The sequence below is a fragment of the Eptesicus fuscus genome, chromosome 15, assembly GCF_027574615.1.
Source record: "Eptesicus fuscus isolate TK198812 chromosome 15, DD_ASM_mEF_20220401, whole genome shotgun sequence".
NCBI classification, from domain to species: Eukaryota; Metazoa; Chordata; class Mammalia; order Chiroptera; family Vespertilionidae; genus Eptesicus; species Eptesicus fuscus.
Genome location: NC_072487.1, coordinates 77,283,979 through 77,307,104, shown reverse-complemented (window position 1 = coordinate 77,307,104; position 23,126 = coordinate 77,283,979). Strand labels below are relative to the sequence as shown.

The following is a 23,126-nucleotide window of genomic DNA, read 5'->3' as shown; positions in this document are numbered from 1 at the left end:
GCTTGGGCAAACCAGGCTGGGGGGGTGGGGGGGAGGGGCGCAGCAGGCCGTGGGGTGGTGGCCGCTCCCGCACAGCCACGCGTGCAGAGCAGAGCTCAGACGGTCCCCACACATGGGCCAGAGCTGAGGGAGGGGGCTCACCCCGGGCACCCAGAAGCCAGTCAGCGGGTCCAGAGGGCGACCCGCCTCTCATCACCCCGCCAACCAGGGCCCGGACTGCAGGGCTCTCAGCAGGGACTGGGCGGCCGAGGAACGACGAGGGCCAGGCCCCAGAGCTTCCTGTGCCGGGCCGGGGGCTGGACCCTCGCAGGCCTCGGGGTGGACAGCGGGAGTCAGGACCCCACACGGACCACCGTCCCCTCCTCTCCCGCTGCTCGGCCACGTCGTGAAGTTCAAGGGGGGGGGGGGGCCAGAGGGGTGAGGCCACTCTTGCTCCAGAATCCACAGGAAGAGGCTCCTTGATCTCCAAATCTGGAGCAAGGAGGGGACCATGGCAGCCTGGGCGTGGCTGGGACCTGAGCGCTCTGCGGCACCAGTGACAGGCCACGGCCAGCTCTGTGCACACGTCTGTGTGTCTAACCTGACCCTAACCTTATCCGTATCCCTAACCCTAACCCTAACCATTCCTGCGTGAACGGACGGCGAGGAATTCCTTTTAGAAGACACCCCCCCGCCCACCCGCCAGCTCTTACGTGGTTTCTGAACAGACACTTAGCGAGGACCTCCGGGGGCCCCCCCCAGAGCCCCGCACACGCATCTCCCCTCTGAGGCAGGGCCGGTGCGAGCTCCAGTTTGCAGGGGAGGACGCTGAGGTTCAAAGGGTAAAGGGCACGCCAGGCCCCAGGGCAGGAAGGGGCGGGGCCATCCACCTGGAGCACCTGGCTCACCTGGCTCAGCTGACTCACCTGGCTCACCTGGCTCACCTGGCTCACCTGGCTCACCTGGCTTGCAGACACACCTAGCCTGAGGGCTCAGCTGACTCACCTGGCTCACCTGGCTTACGGGCGCACCCAGCTTGCGGGCTCAGCTGACAGTGCCCAGGAGCTGGGGGCGGCACGTGAGCTGCATTTTCAGCCGGCGGTTGACGACAGCACATGAGGCTGTCACGAGCCCAGCTGCAGACACACAGACACACAGACGTGCGCACAGAGCAAAGGCCAGGCAGCACTGCCGCCTGGGACCCAAGGAAGGGCCTGGGGGCGTCACAGCCCAGACCACCTCCCCCATTGCCCACCTCCCCAAGTGCAGGGGGGCCTCCGTGGCCCCACACGAGGAGCCGCAAGGGCCACTGTGCTCTGGGGTGACCGGGACTGTGGGACGGTGTTCAGACTGGGAGGACGCACACTCAGCAGCTGGCCCAGCCGTCCTGGGCCGGGCAGACAGACAGACAGCTGTCCCGGAGGCGGGAGCCCGTGGCATCCCAGGCGTTTCAGCACCTCCATAAACCGGCCTGCGCCGGCCCAGGGAGGGGGAGAAGGGAGTGCGGGTGGGGAGTCCCTACGGACCACTCCCCACACTGTGGCTGCCCCCTAAGGGCCACCCGACCCCGGGTCCCAGTGTGACTGATGCCATCCGCTGGGCAGAGCAGGGGTGCCGGGGCCTGGGGCTGGGGGCGGCCAGGGCTCGGGTCTGACACCGGGCAGCGTGGGTGCTGGGCTGGGAGCGGTCCGGCTTCCCACCGCCCGGGGCTCACTCTCCTCTGTGACACGGGGGCCGCAGCGGCACCGGCCCGGCCCCTGGCGCTGACAGGCCCAACGGGACAAAGTAGGAAGAGGCCTTGGCACGGGGCCCGGTACGGCCGCGCTGGATCAATGTCTGTGTGTGTAAGTGGTTTTCAAGACACAGCGGCCCCCGGGCTGGAGCAGGGAGGCGCCCGCGGTCAGGAGAGGCCGAGGGCCACATCCGAGCGGGGGTGGCAGCTGATGTGGGGTCCTGGCCGAAGGAGGGGCGTGGCTGTGGGGTCTGGTCTGGCCAAAGCGGGAGCAGGTGGGGGGGCGGGGTGGCAGGCAGCTGGCAGGCGAGGCCACAGGAGGGCGGGGAGCCGGGGATGCCGGCGCACGTCCCCGCTGGTGCAGAGCCTGCCCAGGTTGAGTGGGCTCCCAGCCAGCCTGGGCCTGGCCCCCCACCCTGTGTCTCCAGAGGCAGTAACACCCCCAAAGCGGCCGTCTGCCTCTTCCCCCCTGTCTCCCCCCTCCCCGCTCCCAGGCCAATCGCCCCCCTGCTCCTGAGAGAACCGAGGGTCATTTCAGTCCTGCTCCGAGCTGGACGCCTGCCCACCGCCAGCTGGGCTGTCTCCAGGCGGCCAGGTCTCGGACGGGAGCCACATGCAGGCCACCTCCCCTCCACGCTGCACGCGGGCTCCCAACCTCGGGCGGCGGCTCACGCCCAGACCAGCCTTTCTGCCGGGGCTCCCGGGCTGCCCCCGGCCCAGCCACCTGTCTCCCCCCAGCCCCTCCTCGGCCCCCTCCTCCTTAATCACCCAAACACATGTGCACCGCCCTGGCCTTCCTCCACCGCCTCCCCTTCGCCCCCCTCCCCCCCAGCTCACAGCCTGGAGTTTACAGCTGCAGTGCGCACACTCACACACACACACACACACACACTCACACACTGTCACACACACTCACACACTCTCACACTCTCACACACACACACTCACACACACACATACACACACTCTCTCACACACTCTCACACACACATACACACACATACTCACACACTCTCTCACACACTCACACCCACACACATACACACACACACACACACACACTCATGCACAAAACCAACTGTGGGAATTGTTCCTGCCTCTGAGCAAGGGTTATGGCTCCAGAGAGCTCTCTGCTTTCTGACATGTAGTCGCATGCCCTCCCCACACGTTGTCTGCTCCTCCTGGGGGCTGGGGTGGGGGGTGGGGGCAGGCAGGAGCTGAGGGGGGAGGGGGACAGGGTCAAGCAGGGTACCCGTGGCAGCCACAGGGGTCGCCTGCCTCTTAGCCACACACAGAGGATCTGGCTTCCCATGTGGAAAGGGAACTGGGCTCCTGACGGCCAGGCTGCAATGGGAACGCCCCCCCCCCCCGATTTCATTCATTCTTCTCTCAGTCATTCATTCAGCGGGTGTCGTCTGGACACCGACGAGGGGCTAGGCTCAGGCGCCAGGGCCGAGGGCCGGGAGCTGGCCGGGCGCCCAGTGGGATCACAACCCCAGCACCCCTCCACACAGCGCCGCAGTGTGGTGGGTGCTGGGTGAGTGCTGGGGTGAGTGCTGGATGGGTGCTGGGTGGGTGCTGGGGTGGGTGCTGGGTGGGTGCTGGGTGGGTGCTGGGTGGGTGCGGGGTGGGTGCTGGGGTGGGTGCTGGGTGGGTGCTGGGTGGGTGCTGGGTGGGTGCGGGGTGGGTGCTGGGTGGGTGCGGGGTGGGTGCTGGGTGGGTGCTGGGTGGGTGCGGGGTGGGTGCGGGGTGGGTGCTGGGTGGGTGCGGGGTGGGTGCTGGGGTGGGTGCTGGGTGGGTGCTGGGTGGGTGCGGGGTGGGTGCTGGGTGGGTGCTGGGTGGGTGCGGGGTGGGTGCTGGGTGGGTGCGGGCCTCGGGAGCCCGGGAGCGAGCAGCAGCCGTCTCTGTGGCCCTGGGAGGTACAGGCACCACGGGGCCTCACTCCTGCTGACTCCACTGCCCAGGAGAACGGACGTGTGGCTGTCCACCCAGCAGGCTGCTCCCGGCCCCGCCACAGAGGGCGTGAGCCGCCCGACACAATGTGGGCGATCTCCGGGGCTCCCCGGGGAAAGATCGGAAAAAAGCCAGCCCCCGGAGAATGCGCACAGCAGGTTCCCTCCGCAGGAAGGTCTAGGACAGGCCGCGCCAGCCATCGGAACAGCGGCCGCCGGGAGTCACTGCGAGGGACACGGGGAACGGCCCGGGGTGACGGGGAGGCTGGGGCGGCCACACCCGTGTGTGCGCTTGTCCAACGTCACCACGCTGCACGCTTAGAACCTGTGCGTTCTGTCACACGCGACATCGTGACACCATCACCTCGGGGTACCAGGAAAGACACAGGAGTCAGAGCTGTTCTTTTGCCGACAACAAATAAATAGACGAATCGGGCGATCGATCCATCAAGCCGTCAGTCCGGGGAGACCCAGCCCGGTGGCTCACACCCTCCCATCGTTCCTCGGCCAGAGGGTTAGGGGGGCCTCCCTACGGTTCCCCCAAGACCCCTCGCGGGAAGGGAAGGGAGCCGCCGGAAGGAGAGCCCGGGAACGCGGAGGAGGCAGCCCCAGCCCCGAGACACCCTGTCTGCTGACTCCGTGTGAAGCCATCGGCCGCAGCCAGAATGCCCGGTGGCCAGTCTGGTCACCAAGGAACCCAGTGGGAGGAGAGCAGGCGGGTAAGAGGCGCACGGGCTGGTACCCCGGGAACTGCGTCTGCAAGGTCCTTTCAGCGTCCAGACGGGCTGGGCCGCGGGCGCTCTCGCCTCTGGGATCCCCGTCCGCCCGGCCTCCCCCCGGCCTCCCCGGCGCCCTGGGCGGGGGTGGGACGCGGCGGATGTGGGGATGGCACTCGTGGGCACTTTCTCCTCCGCCTCGAGATCGTCTCCCTGAATCAGCAGCCCTGGCCTCTCAGAAAACAAAAATGAAAAACCTCAGAGACAAGTGCGGGCCACGTGGGGCCTCAGCTGTCGGACCCTCTGTGCGCGGCCCGACATGTGCACCCGGTCCCCGCCCCCCTTCAGGGCATTTAAACCGCAGCTGCCGCCGAGCCGTCTCCCTGGGCCTCCCTGCCCTGGAACGCAAGGCCTGCGCCCGCCGCGCCAGCCCGCCGCCCTCCCGGCCATGGGGACGCTCGTGGCCAAGCTGCTCCTGCCCACCCTCAGCAGCCTGGCCTTCCTCCCCGCCGTCAGCATCGCCGCCAAGAGGCGCTTCCACATGGAGGCCATGGTCTACCTCTTCACCACCTTCTTCGTGGCGGTGAGTCTGGGCCGGGGCGGGGGCGGGGACCCGACGGGGGAGCAGAGGGGCTGTCTTCCCGCCTGAGCCCCCCTCCCCCCACTTTCCTCTATTTCCTGATGAAGAAGGGCGATTTGGAGATGAAGGAGAAAGCCCGGAGTCCAGGAGAGAGGCTGGGGGAGCCACTCCGCCCCTCTGGGCCTCAGTTTCCCCAGCGGCGCCAGGAAATCACGCGGGGATCGGTGTGAGAGAGACCAAGCCCCTCGCAGGGGCCCGGGCCATTCCTCTGAGGACAAGCCCTGCGGGTGCCCTTTTCTGGCCACCGGGCGACCACTCACGGCCACCATGGCTCCCGCCCCCCCCCCGCCCCGCCCCGCCCCCTCCAGCTGTAAGAAGCGGTGGGTGAGCAGGGATGACGGGGAGCCAGGCCCAGGGAGGGCGACGGCTCGGGAAGGGCAGGCCCGGAGCCTGACTCCGGACGGGGGAGCGGCCCGCTCAGCGGCCGTGCGCAGCCGCGCTCGTCTCTCCTCCTTGGGGTTTCCGTGTCTCTCTTCAGGGCCTTCTTCTCCTTCTGTTTATAGACCTGGGGAGCCTCTGTGCTCTCGGGGTACCCCCCCCCTCGGTGTCGCTCCTCCTGGTTCTCTCTGCATCTGCCCTCTCCCTCCTGCTGTTTCTTTGTGTCTGGTCTCTGAGCTCCTGGAATGACGTCCCCGCACGACGTGTTCTTCCTAAGCCTCTCGGTGTCGCCCCTCCAGCTCTGTCCCTCTCCCCGCCACGCGTCTCCCTGATCCATCCATCCCTCTAGCTTCTGTCTGTCTGTCTGTCTGTCTGTCTGTCTGTCTGTCTACCTGCCTAAGTATCTAGCTAGCCAATCAACCCTCTGTCTGTCCGTGTAGCCACCGACCTAATCCGTCATCCCCCGGCGCGTCTGTCACCTGCCTACGTACGTCCCAGCGCCTTCCTGCCTCCCGTCTCTGCTCCCCCCTGAGCCCCCCCACCCCCACCCGCCGGCCTCGCAAAGTGGCTCCTCTCTGTCTTCCTGACCATCTGCCGTCAGACCCGTCCTCCAGCCCAGCTCCCCCGCGCATGTCCTGGGGAGGCTTGTGCCCCCGTCTCTGAGTGGCACTGCCAGGCGTGAGAAAGTGCAGGCCTCCCGCCCGGGCCAGCCTCGGCCCCCTAGCTGTGGCCTCCGTGGGCGAGGCCAGGGGTGCAGGCAGCCGGGTGTGAGGTGTGTGGGCACCGCGCGTGCTGGCAGACTCGTGCCCTGTCTGGGAGTGCACCGCCTGTGCTCCGGGCAGTGCCCGGCGGCCGGGTCCTCGGACGGGTCCGATTCCCCGGGGCGTGGCTGCGCCCCTCTGGGTGGGAGAGGCCTCAGCTGCAGTGAGGACGGCCGAGCCAGCGTCCAGGGCGGGGACTCGCCCTGAGAGCCCGGGGCTGTGACTGCTTATTCGGCCGACGAAGAAACGGAGGCCCCGAGGGGCTGAGCCCGCGGTGTGGCGAGCGCCAGGCGTGCTCGGAGCTCGGGCTTCCTCGGGCCGATGCCTTCCAGTTGCTCCTCTCGGGACCCCGGCTCGGTGAGCGCCAGGAAGTCTGTTGGAGATGAGAAACGGGGCACGCTGTGGACACGGGGCTCCTGGCGCGCACCAGGGTCTGGGCCGGGGAGGGGCCGGGGGTCTTGTTGCCCAGGCCCCTGTTAGACCAGCCCAGGACGCCGCAGGCTCCGCCCCACCCTCCCGCCCGGCCTGCGCTGGCCCCACAGCTGCCTCCCCACCACCCCCGCCCGGCCTCGCCCGCCCCGCCCGGCCCCACCCAGAATGGCAGGGGCAGCTGCCTCCGGTGACAAATGTCCTCGGGCCTCGAAGCCACACTCGGCCTTTCTCTGGGAGCCCTGGCTCAGCACCGCGAGGTCTGCCTCCCACAGGCTCCTCCCGGGTCCGACCAGGACCCGCCCTGACACCGGCTCCGTCACACGGAGTCTGCTGGCCCACCCCACGGAGCAGGTATTCTTGTCCCCATTTGGCAGCGGGGGCCCCGAGCAGCCAGCCACTGGCCTAAGCTCCACGGCTAGGCCCTGTTAGCGTGGCCCCAAAGATGGCTCTCTGCCACCAGGCCCCCAGCCACGCCCACCCCGGCCAGCCCCTCGCTGGGCCAGGCCTGCCCCTGCACCCAAAGATGAAGGGAGGCCCTGGCCGGTGTGGCTCAGTGGATAGAGCATCGGCCTGCGAACTGAAAGGTCCCGGGTTCGATTCCGGTCGAGGGCACAGGCCCGGGTTGTGGGCTCAATCCCCAGTGGGGGACTTGCAGGAGGCAGCCGATGCATGATTCTCTCTCATCATGGATGTTTTTCTCTCTCTCTCCCTCTTCCTTCCTCTCTGAAATCAATAAAAATATATTAAAATATATATATATATGGAGGGAGGCCTCACCTGCCCACCTGTCCAACAGAGATGAACCGAGCAAGGGGCTCATGGGGTGGGCCCTCCTGGACCAGCTCTCCTTAAACCACTCCAGACCCTGCCCCCCAGGCCCTGCTCCCCTGGCCCTCCTCCATGACCCTCCTCCATGACCCTCCTCCCTGCCCCTGCCCCTGCCCCCTGGCCCCGCCTTCACAGGGCAGACACTAACTGAGCACCAATTGAGGGGAGCTGGGGTCAGGGCCAGGACGAGACAGAGATGATTCCTGCTCCTGACGGGGCCGGCACAGACACTGCCCAGAATGTCAGAGGATTAGGTCTGGAACCGCACGCGGTGACCTGTGCTCGGAGGAGAGGCCAGGCTGGGGCTGAGGGAGACGCAGCTCTAGAAGGAACACGGGGCCTGGCTCTGCCTACAGAGCCATGGGGAGCAGTGTCCTCCGCCCTCCTCTGTCCCACGGGGCCGGGGCACCTTGATCAGACTGCACCTGAAGCTCCTCTCCCCACACACAGCCATGGCCACCGCTGCTCGCTGTCTGGGCTCTTCTTGGCCAGCACCTTCGAAAGGTGCACACCCAGGGCTCAGCACGGAGCGGGCCTGAGCGGAGCGGGGCCGCAGGGAGGTCCCGCCCCTGCTCGGGGACACCAGGCCTCTGGTAACAACCCCTCGGGGCACCGGAATGGTAGGTCACCGACAGCCGCCACCAGGAAGGGCTCGGAATTGACCCCGGCTTGCTCCCCTCACCAGGTGACCCCGGGCTCCTGCCCCCGAGCCGCCCGGCGCCTCCAGACGCAGCTCTCTGTCCACCTCCGCCCTCCCGCCAGCTGGGCCCGTCAACAGGCCATTGTGCGGGCCGGCCTGTTTGCGCCATGGGACTTGTCAAAATAATTATGTCACAGAATTAAATACGACTTCCATGATGAAATGTGCGCCCGAAAGGACCGTTGTTTTCTGTGAGAAACACGTTGACGGCTTTGAAAATATTCCATACAAGCATCTTGCTCTAAAAATTGCTCTTAAGCTAGATATTGGGAGAAGAGCCGTAAGAGCCCCAGGGACGGATGGGCGCGGGGTCTTTGCGGCCTTTTCACGTTAAAGGAACAGGAGCTGACAGCTGCAGACCGGTCGTCCCCAAAGTGGGTTCCCACCGGCAGCATCGGCACCAGCCTGCACCCCTCTCGGGCCCCAGCCCACACCTGCGGAGTCGGGAACTCTCAGGACGCTGAGCCGCCTGAGTCTCCACAAGCCCCCGGGGCTCGGACGCCCGCTCGGGTCTGAGAAACCCCCTGTGGGGTAGCCCAGTCAGCAGAGGGTACCTTGTGGGGAGAGCGGCCCCCCAAGCTCCTGAAGAGTAAACTGGCACCCCAACAAGGCATTGGCCTCATAGCCAGAGGTTGGTGAGGGGTGCCAGGACCGGCCCTCGGGAGCCTGGCGGGGAGGGGACCCCCGTCAGCTTCGTCTGAGGGCCACCGCCCGGGGCGCAGAGCCCTGGGGCCCCGTTGTACAGGGGAGCCGTTGGTGGCTTTCCCAGGGCCTCACAGCCGGGGGGGGGCCTGCTTCGTCACGGGCATGGCTCGGCACGGACACGGCTCGGGGACCCGCCCCGGGCCCAGGCCCGGGCCCCGGCGTCAGCGCCCTGCCTGACGGCCGGTTTCCCGCAGCTCTACCACGCCTGCCACGGGCCCGGCCTGTCGGTCCTCTGTTTCATGCGGCAGGACGTCCTGGAGTACTTCAGCGTCTACGGGACGGCGCTCAGCATGTGGGTGTCGCTGATGGGTGAGTGGTCGCCCCGCGCAGCCCACCCGGCAGACGGCCCGGGCTCCCTCCGCCCCACCCCCGCCCTCTCCCGTGCCCGTTTTCACGTCCTTTTAAAGGTACACACTGGCCAAGGGCGTGTCCTGACGGCCCTGCCTGGCAGCGGGGGCAGCCAGGGGTCCCCCCTCCGGGTCCTTCGCCCGAGAACCCCTGCTCCGGCCAGGCTCTGCCCCCAAGACCCGTCTTCACCCACCCAGCGTCAGCGCGGGTTTGCGGGAAGGCGGGCTCATTCCAGAGCGCACGGTGCGATCACTTCCCGCCTCTCAGACAACGTCGGACGGGCCCATCCCGCGGGCTCCCCGGGTCTCTGGCCTCCTCCTGGGTCCCGGCAACGGCTGGAGCCAGACCCTGTGTGACCAGGCTGGGCCCAGGGTCTCCCTGGTCGAGGGAGTACCACCCACACCCGGGCCCCCAGGGACGCCCCGGGGAGAGCCGTGGCCAGGAGGGCCAGGGGGCCACCCAGCTCTCCCGCTCTCTCCCGGCCCCTCTAGCCCTGGCCGACTTCGACGAACCCAAGCGGTCAACCTTCGTGATGTTCGGGGTCCTGACCATCGCCGTGCGCATCTACCATGACCGCTGGGGCTACGGGGTGTACTCGGGCCCCATCGGCACAGCCGTCCTCATCATCGCGGCTAAGTGGGTGCGTACCGTCGACCCTCAGCGGACGGGGCCCCTTCCCTGACTGTCTCCACTCGCCTCCCCCGCATGGGCGGGCAGGCTGGACACAGCTTTGGCTAAAACACATAGAAACAGCCCCCCGGTACCCCGGCCACGCAGACCCGGGTTGTGTCATGTCTGTGACTCACTAGCTCTGGGCCTAAGCCAAGTTACGCGGCCTCTCTGCCTCAGTTTCCGTATTTGTCAAGTGGGCATTACAGCCACAGTCCAGGGCCCACCTCACAGGCTGGTTCAGAGATGACGCGTCTTAAGTCCTGGCACACAGCTGGATTCGAACGGGCTCAGACAATAGGGACTATTGATTCTTATTCCTGAAGAGAGTAGCTGCTTGGAGATGCAGTCTCCATGGAAGATGCGGCCTGGGTCAATCTGGGCAGGCTTCCTGGAGGAAGTGGGCCTTCAGCTTGGTTCTAACGCGAAGGGAGGATGTGGTGTGAGGTTGGCGGGAAGATGGAATTGCTCGTGAGTACGGAGGCAGCCTGAGTTCCCGACACCGACGGCCTTTTATGGGGCACCCGGAGGTCTGACCCCCACGAGGCCCTTTACCCATGGTCCCCGGCCTCCCTGTGCCCTCCGTGGTCCCAAGGCCCCCCTGGCTGCAAGAACCAAAACGTACTCCCCTGGCCCACGCTAACGAGGGCACTGCAGCAGGACGGACCCCGCCCCGGATCCTGGGTCCCCGGGGCAGGGAGGGGCTGAGCCCTGCGGGGAGCCGAGCCCAGGCCTGGCATGCGGAGGGCGGCACTCAGGGAACGGGGCTCGGGCTGGGCAGGGGGTGCAGAAGGAGCCCACGACCCATTTTACAGACTCGGGAAGGTAAAGCGAGGCCTGGTGGCCAGCTCTCCAAACACCTGCTCTGTTCAGCCATTTGGTTCATGAAGAAATAAGGCACCGGGAGACCAGCGCGTGAACGGGGCACGCAGGGCGGCCGGGGCCAGGCCTTGCCTTTCCCGCGAGAGAAGAGAAGAGGGTCTTCCCCGCTCCACGCCGGGGGAGCAGAGCCGGCCCAGGGCCGACCCGGGAGGCCCCCGAAGCTGCCCGTGAGCGGGAGGAAGTGTGCTGGGTGCACGTGTCCGCCGCTGGAGGAGCGGCTCGGACCCGCTGGAACGCGTAAACACAGGCTCCGGCAGGAAGCGGAGGCTCCGAGCTCAGGGCGGCCGCTCCGCCCACAGCTCGCTCACCAGCCCGGGAGCCGTCCCTTGCTCACGTCCCCACGAAGGGCCACGGGGCTGCCCCGGCCTCGGGCTGTGGGTCCGGCCACGGGACGGAGAGGGGGGCTCAGCGTGTGTTCTGGACCGTTTAACGTGGGGTTTGTTGTGGGTCGGCAAGGGCCGTTGTTTCCTGGAAGGAGGGGGGAGTTTTCTCCCGGACGCTCATCCCTACTTTTTTTAAATTCTTTTTTAAAAATTGTTTTAATTGATTTTTTAGAGAGAGAGGAAGGGAGAGGGATAGAAGAGATAGAAACATCAATGACGAGAGGAGCGTCATGGATCGGCTGCCTCCTGCCCACCCCACACTGGGGATGGAGCCCGAACCTGGGCCTGTGCCGGGACCGGGAATGGAACCGTGACCTCCTGGTTCCTGGGTCAGCGCTTCCCCATGAGCCACGCCGGCCGGGCCGCTCCTCCCTTCTGGAGCGGGTTGGGAGCCGCCGCCCCGGGGAGAGGGAGCGGAGAGAGGGTGTGACCGGGGCTGGGGCAGAGCTGAGCAGGCAGGACCCAGGCAGGGGCAGGGCTGGCTGATGAGGGCTCCCCGGCCGCAGGCCCCGCACCCAGGGTCACGGTAGCCCAGTGGTCGGCAAACCGCGGCTCACGAGCCACATGCAGCTCTTTGGCCCCTCGAGTGTTCTAACGCCACTTCTTCAAAAGAGACTCGCCCAGGCCGAAACCCGACTTCTGCGCATGGGCCACGAAGTTTCCATCGCTCTGTACGTGCGCGCCCGCACGTGGTATTTTGTGGAAGAGCCACACTCAAGGGGCCCAAGAGCCGCAAGTGGCTCGCGAGCCGCGGTTTGCCGACCACTGCGGTAGCCGCACCCACGCCCGCCCACACTGTTGCAGGTCCCGATGCCTCACGGGCTGTGGAAAATTCTAGAAAACCGGAAACTGAGCTTCGTTTCACCAAACTGGACTTGAACACTCGGTGGCAAGAGCCGCCCTGAGCCAGCGCCACGCGGGGGTCTGCGCTGTGGGGGTGCTGCCTGGCCCCGGGGCTCCGGCTTCACCATTTGGGGGTGTGACCATCCTTTTCCGTGTAAATGCCTGCCGGGGCTCCTCCCGGGCACGGTCCCCAGAAGGCGCAGGTTTACCGTGCGGGCAGGTTTGTTTGACAGACAGGACTGCGTGTCCGTCGACTGGAAGCAGCAAAGGCCGTCACGGCCGATCACAGGCGCCCGGAGCCGCACTGGCGGGCAGGCCCAGTGCTTCAGTCCCCCCGCCCCCGACCCCGACCCCGCCAGCTGTGAACAGTCGGGGTGTCTATCCCCTCGGGGCTCCCCGCTGGCTGGGACAGGGAGCCACGCAGGGCTGGTTGCGTCTCAGACAGGTAGGCAGGGGTGGGAGGCAGGGGTCCTCGTGGGGCCAATCGGCCCCGGGGTTCCCAGGCCTGTCCCTGGGCTGTGGGCTCCTGTGGGTCCTGCAGCTGCCGAGCGAGATACACGTCGGGGTGTCTCCCTGAGCCCCTCTCCTGCCTGAGGATGACGGGGTGCGAGCGCCCGGGGCCAGCTCTCCCTGGGGCTCAGGGCTGCCGCTGCCGGGCGGCCGCTGCGACCTAAGAGCCTCCCCTCGCCCCGTGCCCGCAGCTGCAGCAGATGAAGGAGAAGAAGGCGCTGTACCCCGACAGGAGTGTCTACACCCAGCAGATCGGCCCCGGCCTCTGCTTTGGGGCCCTGGCCCTGATGCTGCGCTTCTTCTTCGAGGTACCGGGGGGCGGGGCGGGTGGCACCTCACAGGGCCCCCCTTCCAGGCAGGTGCCGGTGCCTCCCACACCCCTGGCACCACCGGCATCGTGCAGAGCTGGCCTCTGAGACGCGCGGAGGCGGCCTGGGGGGCGGGGGGCGGGGGGGGGCGGGAAGGAGAGCCTCAGCTTCAATGCCGAAGGCCCAGCAAGGGCTCATGGCTCAGACCCTCAATGCTCTGGGGTTTGGTGGCAGGGAAGACCAGCATGGCTGGACAGTGAGGGGAGGGCAGTGAGCCAGAGTCCCGGGGTCACGTGAGGGGTTGGGGGGGAGCCTATGTCGGTGGCAGGTGCCGGGCACACGGTAGGGGCGCGGAGCAGCGGGGGAGGGGCCTGGGGAGGAGGGAGCCTCGGGCACAGGGCTGAGGCGCACACTGACCCCCCCCCCCCCCCGCAGGACTGGGACTACACCTACGTCCACAGCTTCTACCACTGCGCGCTGGCCATGTCCTTCACCCTGCTGCTGCCCAAGGTCAACAAGAAGGCCGGAAGCTCAGGGCCCCCGGCCAAGCTGGACTGCTCCACGCTGTGCTGCGCCTGCATCTGACCGCGACCCCGGCCCCAGCTCCCAGCCCCCGCCGCCCGACCTCGCGCCTGGCGCATCCTGCTGTCCTTCCGGGCCCCGGGGGTCCGGGAGCGACTCTGTCCTCGGACTCCGAGGGCCCCAGGGATTGGGGAGCCCTCGGCGCCAAGCACTTCCTGAGAACCCACTTCCTAACTTCCTGCTGGGGCCGCCGCGGGCAGAAGAGACGCCTCCTCCTCCCCAGCCTCAGGGGCCGATCAGGATCACGCCTCGATCACGCGATCACGCCTGCAGCCCCCGGGCGTCTGTCCTTCCACCTGCCCTTCCCTGCTCACCGAGAGCGCGGCCCCGCCCGCCAGAGCCGTTCTGCCCGCCACGGCCCCGGCCCCGGCCCGCCCCACACCGTCTGTTTGCTCCCGGCACTGCTCTCGCGGCTCTGTCCCCTGGCCCGGGTCCGAGCAGGCCCACTTTGGAGGCCGGCGGCCGGGGCCTGGGGGCCGGTCTGTCCTGGCCCGCCCGGCCTGCCCCAGGGCCAGCCCCACAGCGGGGTCCCCAAATCAAGTTGTTTTGATGACAATCACCAGTAACAAGCACCTCCATTTATTGATTACCGGGAGCCCAAGAGCGTGCCCGTTTCTGTGCCCTGGGCCCTCGCCCGGCCTCTGCCCTGCCGGCTCCCCGCGTGGGAGGGCAGGTCTGTGCGGGAACCGTGAGCAGAGGCCGGCGGCGCCCACAGGCGGGCTCGGGGAGGTCAGCCCGCCCAGGGAGCCCGTCTCAGCGGCCCCGGGGGGTGGCGGGAGCCGGCCTCCCAGACATCACCTCACAAACCCGAGCCCCCCGCAGGCCAGCCCACCCGCTTCCCGACGGCACATCTGTCAGGCAGGAAGTTACCTACACCTGAGGGCCTGTTTGTGTTTCCAGACCAGGCCGTTCCCACCGCCGCCCCCGCGGGGGACAGTCGTGTGTCCAAAAGCCACCTCTGCACGCCTGAGGGGGCCGAGAGCCTGGCTCCTCCCCTGGACCTGCGGGCAGGGTGGACCCGGGCCAGGCCTCCCTGACTCCCAGAGGCCCCTGCACACCCGCGGCCTCGCCCCGCTCAGCACCTGTCAGTCCCCACAGCCCGTCAGGGTCAGGGCCGCCCCTCAGCTCTGCGCACGGCGCTCGGGGCCATCCACCCAGGGGGTCCCCATCCCGGGGCGAAGGCACAGGACACAGCAGGGGCCCTCAGGTCTGATTGGGAGGGTGCACACACATGTACATGTGCATACACATATGTACACATGCATGCGCACACAGACATGCACACACCATGAAGAGCCTTCCCCCTAGCCAGGGGACATGCACAAGTCACCGCACCAGGCTGTAAGGAAAGGGGAGACTCTGGGGCCACGGAGGGTGGGGGGGTTGGTGGGGACCAGGGGACGTGGCTCCAGAAACAGGCATCTGCAAGGTGGCCGGACCCTGCCCATCCGCCCCCCTCCCCCCACTTCCCTGTCCCCCTCCCCCCACTTCCCTCCCCCCCCCCCCCCGCCCGGAGCATGCCCAGCTCCCACCGTGGCAGCGCATGGAAAGTTGGAAGCGGCAGGACGCTCCCCGCAGGAGGAGGTGAGCCTGCCAAGCGCGAGGCCGCACTAACAGGCGCTCACTGTGGCCGCGCTGATTTATGAGGCCGTCTGGGCGCCCGGCCAAGTCTGTAAGTCAGGGACAATTAGGAGGCGCGCTCCAGCCCTCCGCCGCCCGCCCGCCTCTCCCGCAGGCCCGCGCCCCGCCCGCAGGGCTGGCCCCCACGGGGACCCCTGGGAGGGCCCTGGGTGGGGGTCCTGAGCCCACTCTGCAGGCGGGGACACTGAGGCCGGCGTGGCGGCAGCCGGCCCTGGGTCCTTGGCCGCTGGCCACGGAGCTGGCGGCCGTGCCAGCGTCTTGCCAGTCATCCCAAAGGCATGCTCCTCTGGCTCCCAGCTCCACTCCGACATCGCGGGGGCTCTGCCCGGGCCAGGAGGGGAGCGCCGGGGAGGAGGGGGGCCGGAAAACAGGAGGCCACCCAGAATGGCCACCCCGATACCTCAAGACGAACCGGGAGGACGTGTCAGGCCTCCAGATGGAAACACCTCCGAGCCCCAGTGCCATCCCCTGGGGTCCTCCTGTCCCCGGAACCGGAGGCGCACGGCACCTGGCGCCAGGAGGGACCTCCACGGCCGTCCGACCCCCTCACGCTCCGGAAGGGCCCTCCTCCCACCAGCCCCATGGGGCCTGGGGACCCCCGAGACCTGAGATTGGGGCCAGAGAGTGCCTGAAGCACCGCCCTCGGCCTGACCGCCCCGAGCAGCGCCCGCTGAGCGCTGGCTCTGAGGGGAGACGCGGAGGGGCTCGGCGTCCGGTGCAGCCACCCGCAGGCCCCGGAGCAGCGGGAGCGTGGCTGGTGCCACGGAGGAGCCGTGTCTTTACACGTGTGTTGCTTTCAATGAATTTAGATTTAAATTCACACACGTGTGGGTTGCAGGTGACGTACAAGATGTGTGTGTGTGTGGTGGGGGGGGGGTGTTGTGGGTTTTTTAAAATACTTTTTTAAATTTATTTCAGAGAGGAAGGGAGACAGGAAGAGAGAGAGGAACATCCATGATGAGAGAGACTCCTTGTGGGCTGCCTCCTGCCCGCTCCCTACTGGGGATCGAGCCATAACCTGGGCATGCGCCCTTGACCGGAATAGAACCCGGGACCCTTCAGTCCGCAGGCTGGCGCTCTGTCCACGGAGCCCAGTCGGCTAGGGCCGGTGCGTGGGCGTTTTGAACTTCAGATAATGACCAGGGCACCCTGGCATGAGAGACCGCACAGTGCCGCGTCCCGTGTTCCATCGGGCAGCCCTCCCCGGTGGCAGCAGACAGAGGTCACGGCTGCAGAAACGAACGGAGGGACACGTGGTTAGGGACCCAGGGGTAAAGCCAGCGGCCCGGGCCGAGGTGCCGCAGGGCCCGCCCTGGCTGTGGCCTCCCGTCTGGACACGGTCAGGGGCGTGGGGGGCAGGGCGGTGTCCTCACCCCGTGGATCTGGTCTGACCCGGGGGAGGGGGCACACAGTCCCTGCCATGGCGCCCCTGGGCCCGGGCCTGGGCCCGGCCGGGACCCTGCAGAGCAGGAGCAGAGCTGCCGATGCCCTGGCCTGGCCACCGTGTGCCGGTGCCCAGCGGGCCCCTCCCACCTCCGGCAGCCCGAACGGCGAAGGATTATAAACATTCACAACAAGGAGACAAAACAGTCTATTGTAGCGGCCCCTCCGCCTCCCCCGGCAGCGGGCGAGGCTGGCAGGGCGCGGGGAGCCCTGGGCCCCCGCCAGGATCCTCCGATTGCAGCCGAGGTGTTTCCGTCTGAGGGCGGTCTGCGCGCTGCGGCCTTTGTCTGTCTGCTACTGAAATTTCCTGTCTCTGATTCTCTTCCCCAGTAAGGCCATCTGAAACCCAAAACGTTTATTGCCCCTTTTAAAGAGGCTTTATAGCCCCTGCACCTCCTCCCGCGCGGCCGGCCGGGCTGCTATTGCAGTTAGGGGAGCGCCGGGCTGGCCTGGGCCCAGGAGCCCGGGAAAGCGGGGCCAGGTATGTGGGCAGGACGGTCCTGCCGAGTGGGCAGGGGCCCCGGTGAGAATCTGGACGCCGGGGAGCTGATGAGCTGGTGAACAAAGCTGGCTGAGCCACGCGGGCCCTGCCTGCCGTCCCGGCACCGCCCGGGGCTGCACCGCACCCCGGTTTCCTCACCTCTGACTGGGACCAGCAGCCTCACCCCGCTGGCCCCTCAGGCCGTCAGGGGGAGTTAAATCCGAGGCCGGCTACACGGGACAGTTCTCGGGAAAGTAAAAAGGCGGAAAAAGGAGCAGGAGGCTGGGCCAGGGCGTGGAGGGCCGGTGTCCAGGGGCAGGCACGGGCCTGGGAGCCAGGCAGGTGTGGGGCTCCGTTTTCCCCTCAGGGCTAGAGGCAAGCTCCCCAAATTCCCCCAGTTCCCCCAGCCTCAGTTTCCCCATTTGCAACAAGGCCCCCCTCACATGCTTGTTGCCAAGGTTAAATGAGGCAATGGAATACGAAGCACTTAGCACAGTGTTTGATAAACGGCATTTTTTTAAAAAATAGCGTCGTTATTATTTCCATTATCAGTGGTCGCGGCCAAGCAAGCGAGCGTCTCGAATGCCGTAGAGGGGTCCCCAGCACCAGGGGGTGTACGTCCACCCCGGCTGACACCAAATACCCCCATTTGCCAAGGAAACAAAATGCTGAAACCAGGTGTCTGTCAGGGACGAAGGAATTAAGCGAGGAAGGCTGCCTGGAAGAGGCAGTGTGAGCCTGAAACTGGAAAACCGAGGCGGACTGAACCGTGTGAGCCGGCAACTCCACGGTGTCTGGGTCTGGCCACCCCTGTGCCTTCACTCCACCCCCAACCCCGCCACCTCCTGCAACCTTCCCGTCGGAGCAGCCGGAGACCAGCGGCCGCGGGGAGAAGGGAGCCCACAGCTGGGCTCTCCTTGCCTCCGTCACTGGCCTGTGTCCAGGACAAGGCAGAGGCGGGTTTGGGCGGGCGGGTGCAAGATCCAAGTGGAGGAAGATGCCGGCTGCTCCGGGCTCCGCTCCCGCAGGGCCTCGAACAGGACGTCAGAGCCGACGTGAGCTGGCCTCCTGCCCCGGCCTCCTGCCCCGGCCTCCTGCCCCGGCCTCGCGCAGTGAAGGTCCGTCCCCTCCACCGCTGCCCTGTCCCCAGCTCTTTGCCGGGTTCGGTCTGTCCCGATGCTTGACCTGGCCCAGCTCCCTCGAGGCCCAGTTCACACACCACCTCCCCCCGGAGTGGCCCCAGGGGCCAGGCAGCTCTCTGGGTTCACGGGGACCAGCCAGTCCTTCCAAGCCTGCGGGGTGGGGCGGCAGAGAGAGGTGAGGGGTGGGGGTACCGCTCCCTGGCCTGCCGAGGAGGGGGCAGTGGCCCAGGGAGGCGGGACTGCAGGGGCCGATGTGGGCCGGGGGGTGAGCCGGGTCCCCAGGAGCCGGAAGGGTGGTAGGCAGGGCGACCTCAAGGTCAGGTCCGCTGCTATGACAAGGGGGCAGCACTCAGGAGAGACCAGGGGCTGCTACCTGCAGGAGGGGCCGCGGGGGAGCGTGCGGGGAGGGGTGACGCTGGGAGAGAGCAGGCAGGGCGCAGACGGGGCTGGCTGGCTGGCAGGCCCTCGCCTGCTCCCCTGGCTGCCCCCGGGCTCCCCCGTGGCGCAAAGCGGGGTGACCGGGTGGCCCCGGGTGGCCCGGGGGATGCATGGGCACATGGGTCTCAGCCTCGGTCCCCTCTGCCAGGGAGGGGCGTTGAGGTAAGGCGTCGCCAGTGGTCACAGCCCAAAGCTTTGGAACGGCCGACTCGTTTGTCAAGTCGCACAGAGTCAAGGTCACCCCCGTGTCCTTGTCCCTCGCACCCCTGCATCCTTTGCAGAGTGGGAGAGACAGGGACAGGTTCGCCCAGAGGGTCGCGAGCAGCACACGCGCCAATGTCATGCCCAGTGGGGCCGGGAGACGCCTGGCACCCTGCCCTCTGCCGTCAGAAAGCCCAGCGCTGGCTGGGGCGTCCCAGTCTGCACCGCGCTCCCCACGCTCACAGGACGCCTGTGTCCGCGAATGGACGGGGTCTTGGCGGAGGCAGGCTCACGGCTGCTGAAAGAGCCCACTGGCTGCTCAGTGACCCCAGAGGCCTGAGCCTTGACCTCTTGCTGACCCGCCCACCAGGAGCAGGATGGGGGGCCGGCTCTGGAGGGCCCGCTCCCCAGGGCCATGCAACCTTGGGCGACCTTCAGCTCCCAACACCCCTGGAAGTGGGGGTCTCTGCTTATCCCGCTGGGACCATCCAGCGAGAGTGGAGGTGACAGTGTAACTGGAACCAGGGGCCAGCGAGACTCGGGAGGCAGATGCCGGTGAAAGGAAAGGGGTTTATTCCAGTGCCGATCCCCTGAGAAGATGGGGGACTCCTGGTGCTGATCACCTGAGAAGATGGGGCCCTCCCAGCACCTCGCTGCAGGCAGAGGTTTTCAAAGGAGGGAGAGGGAAGCAGAGAGAAGACATCAAGGAGGCGGGTGGGCAGTCCTCCACGGGCCGGCCAGCACCGTCCACGCTGACACGGATCTCGAAACTGGTCAAGTGATGGTCCCGTGTGCGTCACTGCGGTCTTTGCCATCCGGGCCTTCGTCATCTGGTTTTAGGGGAAGATAGGCAGATCTCCAGGACTGAAGGTCAGAGTTGGTTCCTAGGATTCTTATACAAACACTAGAGGCCCGGTGCACGAATTCGTGCACCAGTGGGGTCTCTAGGCTTGGCCTGCGGGATCGGGCCGAAACCGACTCTCTGACATCCCCCGAGGTGTCCTGGATTGTGAGAGGGCACAGGCCAGGCCGAGGGACCCCACCAGTGCATGATCGGGGCCGGGGAGAGACACAGGCGGTTGGCCAGCTGGGGAGGGTCTGCAGGAGGGCTCCAGGGTGTGTCTGGCCCGTCTCGCTCAGTCCTGATCAGCCAGACCCCCAACAGCAAGCTAAACTACCAGTTGGAGCATCTGCCCCCGGGTGGTCAGTGCACATCATAGCGAGCAGTTGAGTGGCCTTAGCATATCATTAGCATATTACGCTTTGATTGGTTAAACGGACGACCAGATGACTGGACACTTAGCATATTAGGCTTTTATTACATAGGACTAGTGGCCCGATGCACGAAATTTGTGCAAGGGGCTCGGCCCTCGCAGCCCCGGCTTCGTCCGGAAGGTCGTCTGGAAGGACGTCCAGAAGGTTGTTCGGCTGTCCAGTCTAATTAGCATATTACACTTTTATTATTATTATAGATGCTGTTTATCTTCAAGCTACAGATTAGTGAGAGTCAGATTGACAGGAACAATGTCAAAAGAATGCGGGGGGTGGGCCTGGCCTATGAACCAGGAGGTCACAGTTCCATTCCCGGTCAGGGCACAGGCCTGGGTTGCGGGCTCCATCCCCAGTGGGGGGCGTGCAGGAGGCAGCTGATCAGTGATTCTCTCTCATCATTGATGTTTCTATCTCTCCCTTCCTCTCTGAAATCAATAAAAATATAAATATTTTTTTTATAGCAAGGGGGGTGGGTTACAATTCCCTGCCGTTAACAATCGCACCTCACTCCTGGCCCCTGCAGGGCACCGGCAGGTGCATCGGACCATTCATCCCACAAGCAAACCAGCTCCATATTGTCAGGCCGCTGTCTCGTCTGGGCGAGCGGCAGCAGGAATTCCGCATCCCCCACCCACGTGCGCTGTGGAGACAGCTCCCTCCAGCTCTTGGGGAGCCCCCTTAGCTGAGGCCCCCAGCCGGGAGGCAGCCAGCAGACGGCTGTGACCACCCCACGTTCAGGGCCAGGCTGGCCGGAAGGCCACGGGGAAGGACGAGGTGAGGTGCCCGGGAACTGCGTGTCCAGCCGCCTCGCTCCCTTCTCTCCCTTCCGAGAACTCGGGCGCTTCGTGGGGTGTCGTTTTCCCAACAGCTCGGCTGACAGGAAGGCTGCGGGCCCAGGCCCCCCGGAGCCCGGCTATCGGCGCCGCGGCCACATCTGGAAGAAGTTTGGCAGCGCCCCGCCCCGCCCACCGCAGCCTCAGACCTCAGAGCAGCCGCTGACCAGCGCCTGCTGCCCGCGGCCGGGAAGCCGCCGGCCTCCGACCAGCAGCCCCGGCTTGCAGGGGTGGGAGGGAGGGCAGAGGCCGCCGGCCCGTTCCAGAAGCCCCGTCATGACAGGACACAGACGCGGGGACACCAGGCGCCCTCAGAGGCCAGCGGGGCTGGCTCATCCCTCGTGCAAACGCCTGCGCTTCTACCCTGGGCCCCGCGGTGCCCACGCCCCCCAGTCGGCCTGATCACACCCGTGAGGGACTTCACAGCCTGATGAGAACCCTGTGGGCCTTCCAAGCCCCTGGGGCCTTCTCCACTGTGCCACTCGGGGGCCGTGGCTGCCGGGTTTGTGGCTCCCACGGGGCAGCGGTGACCCCCTCGCAGCCCAGGTGCGTGACTCACCGCCCGCGGGCCCCCTGCCCTGCGGACTCACACGCGCCGACCTGCGTGAGCTGTCTGCGGCCGCCAGCGCCTCTTGGGCCCGCACTGGGCTCGCCCTCCTCCCCGCCCCGTTGCGATTTCCACGACGACGTCTCCCTTCTCGATGGCAGACAAGGGCCTTGCCAGCGGCCACGGCCCTGACCGCTCCCTGGCCCTGTGGTCAGGCCGTGAGACTCCGCTGTTCCCTAAGGGGCCGAGGTTTGCTTTCTGCCCGGGGTGGGGGCCGGTTCCCTAACTGCCCCAGGGAGGCAAAGCGGGTCTGCTCTGCGCGGTCTGCGTGGGTCCTCCCATCGAGCGCGTGGGTCGTGTGCTCACGGCTGTGCTGGCCTGGCTGAGTGACAGCTGTCAATCACTGAGAGAGGGGCGTGAGCGCTTCCCCTCCGGCAGGGCGGCCTCTGAAGCTCGCCCTTCCCCCGACCAACGCGGAACACCAGAAAGCAGACGTGGGGGGCGGGGTGGGGGCGGGGGGCGTCTGTGTTACGACTCTGGATGAGGCCACGGTTTCTCAGCTACGACGGCAAAGTGTGACCCAGCAAAGAAAAACGATCAATACTCTAGACCCGTGGCCGGCAAACTGCGGCTCTTTGGCCCCTTGAGTGTGGCTCTTCCACAAAATACCACGGCCTGGGCGAGTCTATTTTGAAGAAGTGGCGTTAGAAGAAGTTTAAGTTTAAAAAATGTGGCTCTCCAAAGAAATGTCAATCGTTGTCCTGTTGATATTTGGCTCTGTTGACTAATGAGTTTGCCGACCACGGCCCTAGACCCTCAAAATAGCAAACCGCTGCTCTTCAAAGGACACCGTGAGCCCTGGACGGTGGCTCAATGGTTAGTGTTCGCCCGTGCACCCAAGTTTCTCGGGTTCCATTCCCAGTGAAGGGCACGCACCTGGGCTCAGGTGTGATCCCGGCCCCGGTCAGGGAGGCAGCCAATAGATGTGTCTCTCTCACATCAATGTTTCTCTCCCCCCCACCCCCCCATCCCTCCATCCCTTCCACTCTCTCTAAAAACCAATGGAGCCCTGGCCGGTGTGGCTCAGTGGACAGAGCGTCGGCCTGCGGACTGAAAGGTCTCAGGTTCGATTCCGGTCAAGGGCACATGCCTGGGTTTCAGGCTCGACCCCCAGTGGGGGGCGTGCAGGAGGCAGCCAATCAATGATTCTCTCTCATCATTGATGTTTCTATCTCTCTCTCCCTTCTCCCTTCCTCTCTGAAATCAATAAAAATGTATTTTAAAAATATATATTAAAATAAAAATAATAATAATAATAAATAAAACCAATGGAAAAAATACCCTCGGGTGAGGATTTAAAAAAGACACCATTAAAAAAAATTTCAAGAAGACAAGAAACAGACTGGGAGGGGATCTCAGCCCACCATGTATGTGACAAAGGACTTGTGTCCAGAACATACACATCAACTTTCAAGACCCGGTGAGAACAAGCGAAACCACTCAAGAAAACGTCGGGCGCAAGATCTCAGGACCTCGTCACGGACTCAGGGGTGGTCAGTGGGCCCGGGAGACGCCGCCAGCGTCGCCAGTCTCCAGGGACACGCACAGGGAGCCACCGCGAGCCACCACGTCACACCCCCGGGCACGGCTGGATTCGGGCCTCCTATACAGAGCATCCTCCAGTTCTAGAGGAGGCGACACTTAGGGAGACAGACCAGGCTGGGGCTGCCTGGGGCTGCGTGGGGTGCAGGGTTTGGCTACCGATGGGCACAGAGAACTT

At 66.1% G+C, this 23,126-nt stretch overlaps 1 protein-coding gene across 1 annotated transcript; it reads left to right on the top strand.

Moving 5' to 3' along the window:
• Window positions 1-4,827: 4,827 nt before the first annotated feature.
• MYMK (myomaker, myoblast fusion factor) lies at window positions 4,828-13,351 on the top strand. The gene is made up of 5 exons (XM_008152487.3): window positions 4,828-4,962; window positions 9,018-9,132; window positions 9,663-9,811; window positions 12,650-12,766; window positions 13,202-13,351. The coding sequence occupies exons 1-5, from the start codon at window positions 4,828-4,830 to the stop codon at window positions 13,349-13,351; spliced, it is 666 nt and encodes a 221-aa protein (XP_008150709.2).
• The last annotated feature ends 9,775 nt before the right edge of the window (window positions 13,352-23,126 follow it).

Excerpts from the sequence above, each read along its gene's own strand:
- MYMK (XM_008152487.3), top strand. The coding sequence starts at position 4,828 with ATGGGGACGCTCGTGGCCAAGCTGCTCCTGCCCACCCTCAGCAGCCTG. Across the intron at positions 9,133-9,662 it reads CATGTGGGTGTCGCTGATGG|CCCTGGCCGACTTCGACGAA; the intron begins GTGAGTGGTCGC and ends CGGCCCCTCTAG. Across the intron at positions 9,812-12,649 it reads TCATCATCGCGGCTAAGTGG|CTGCAGCAGATGAAGGAGAA; the intron begins GTGCGTACCGTC and ends CCGTGCCCGCAG.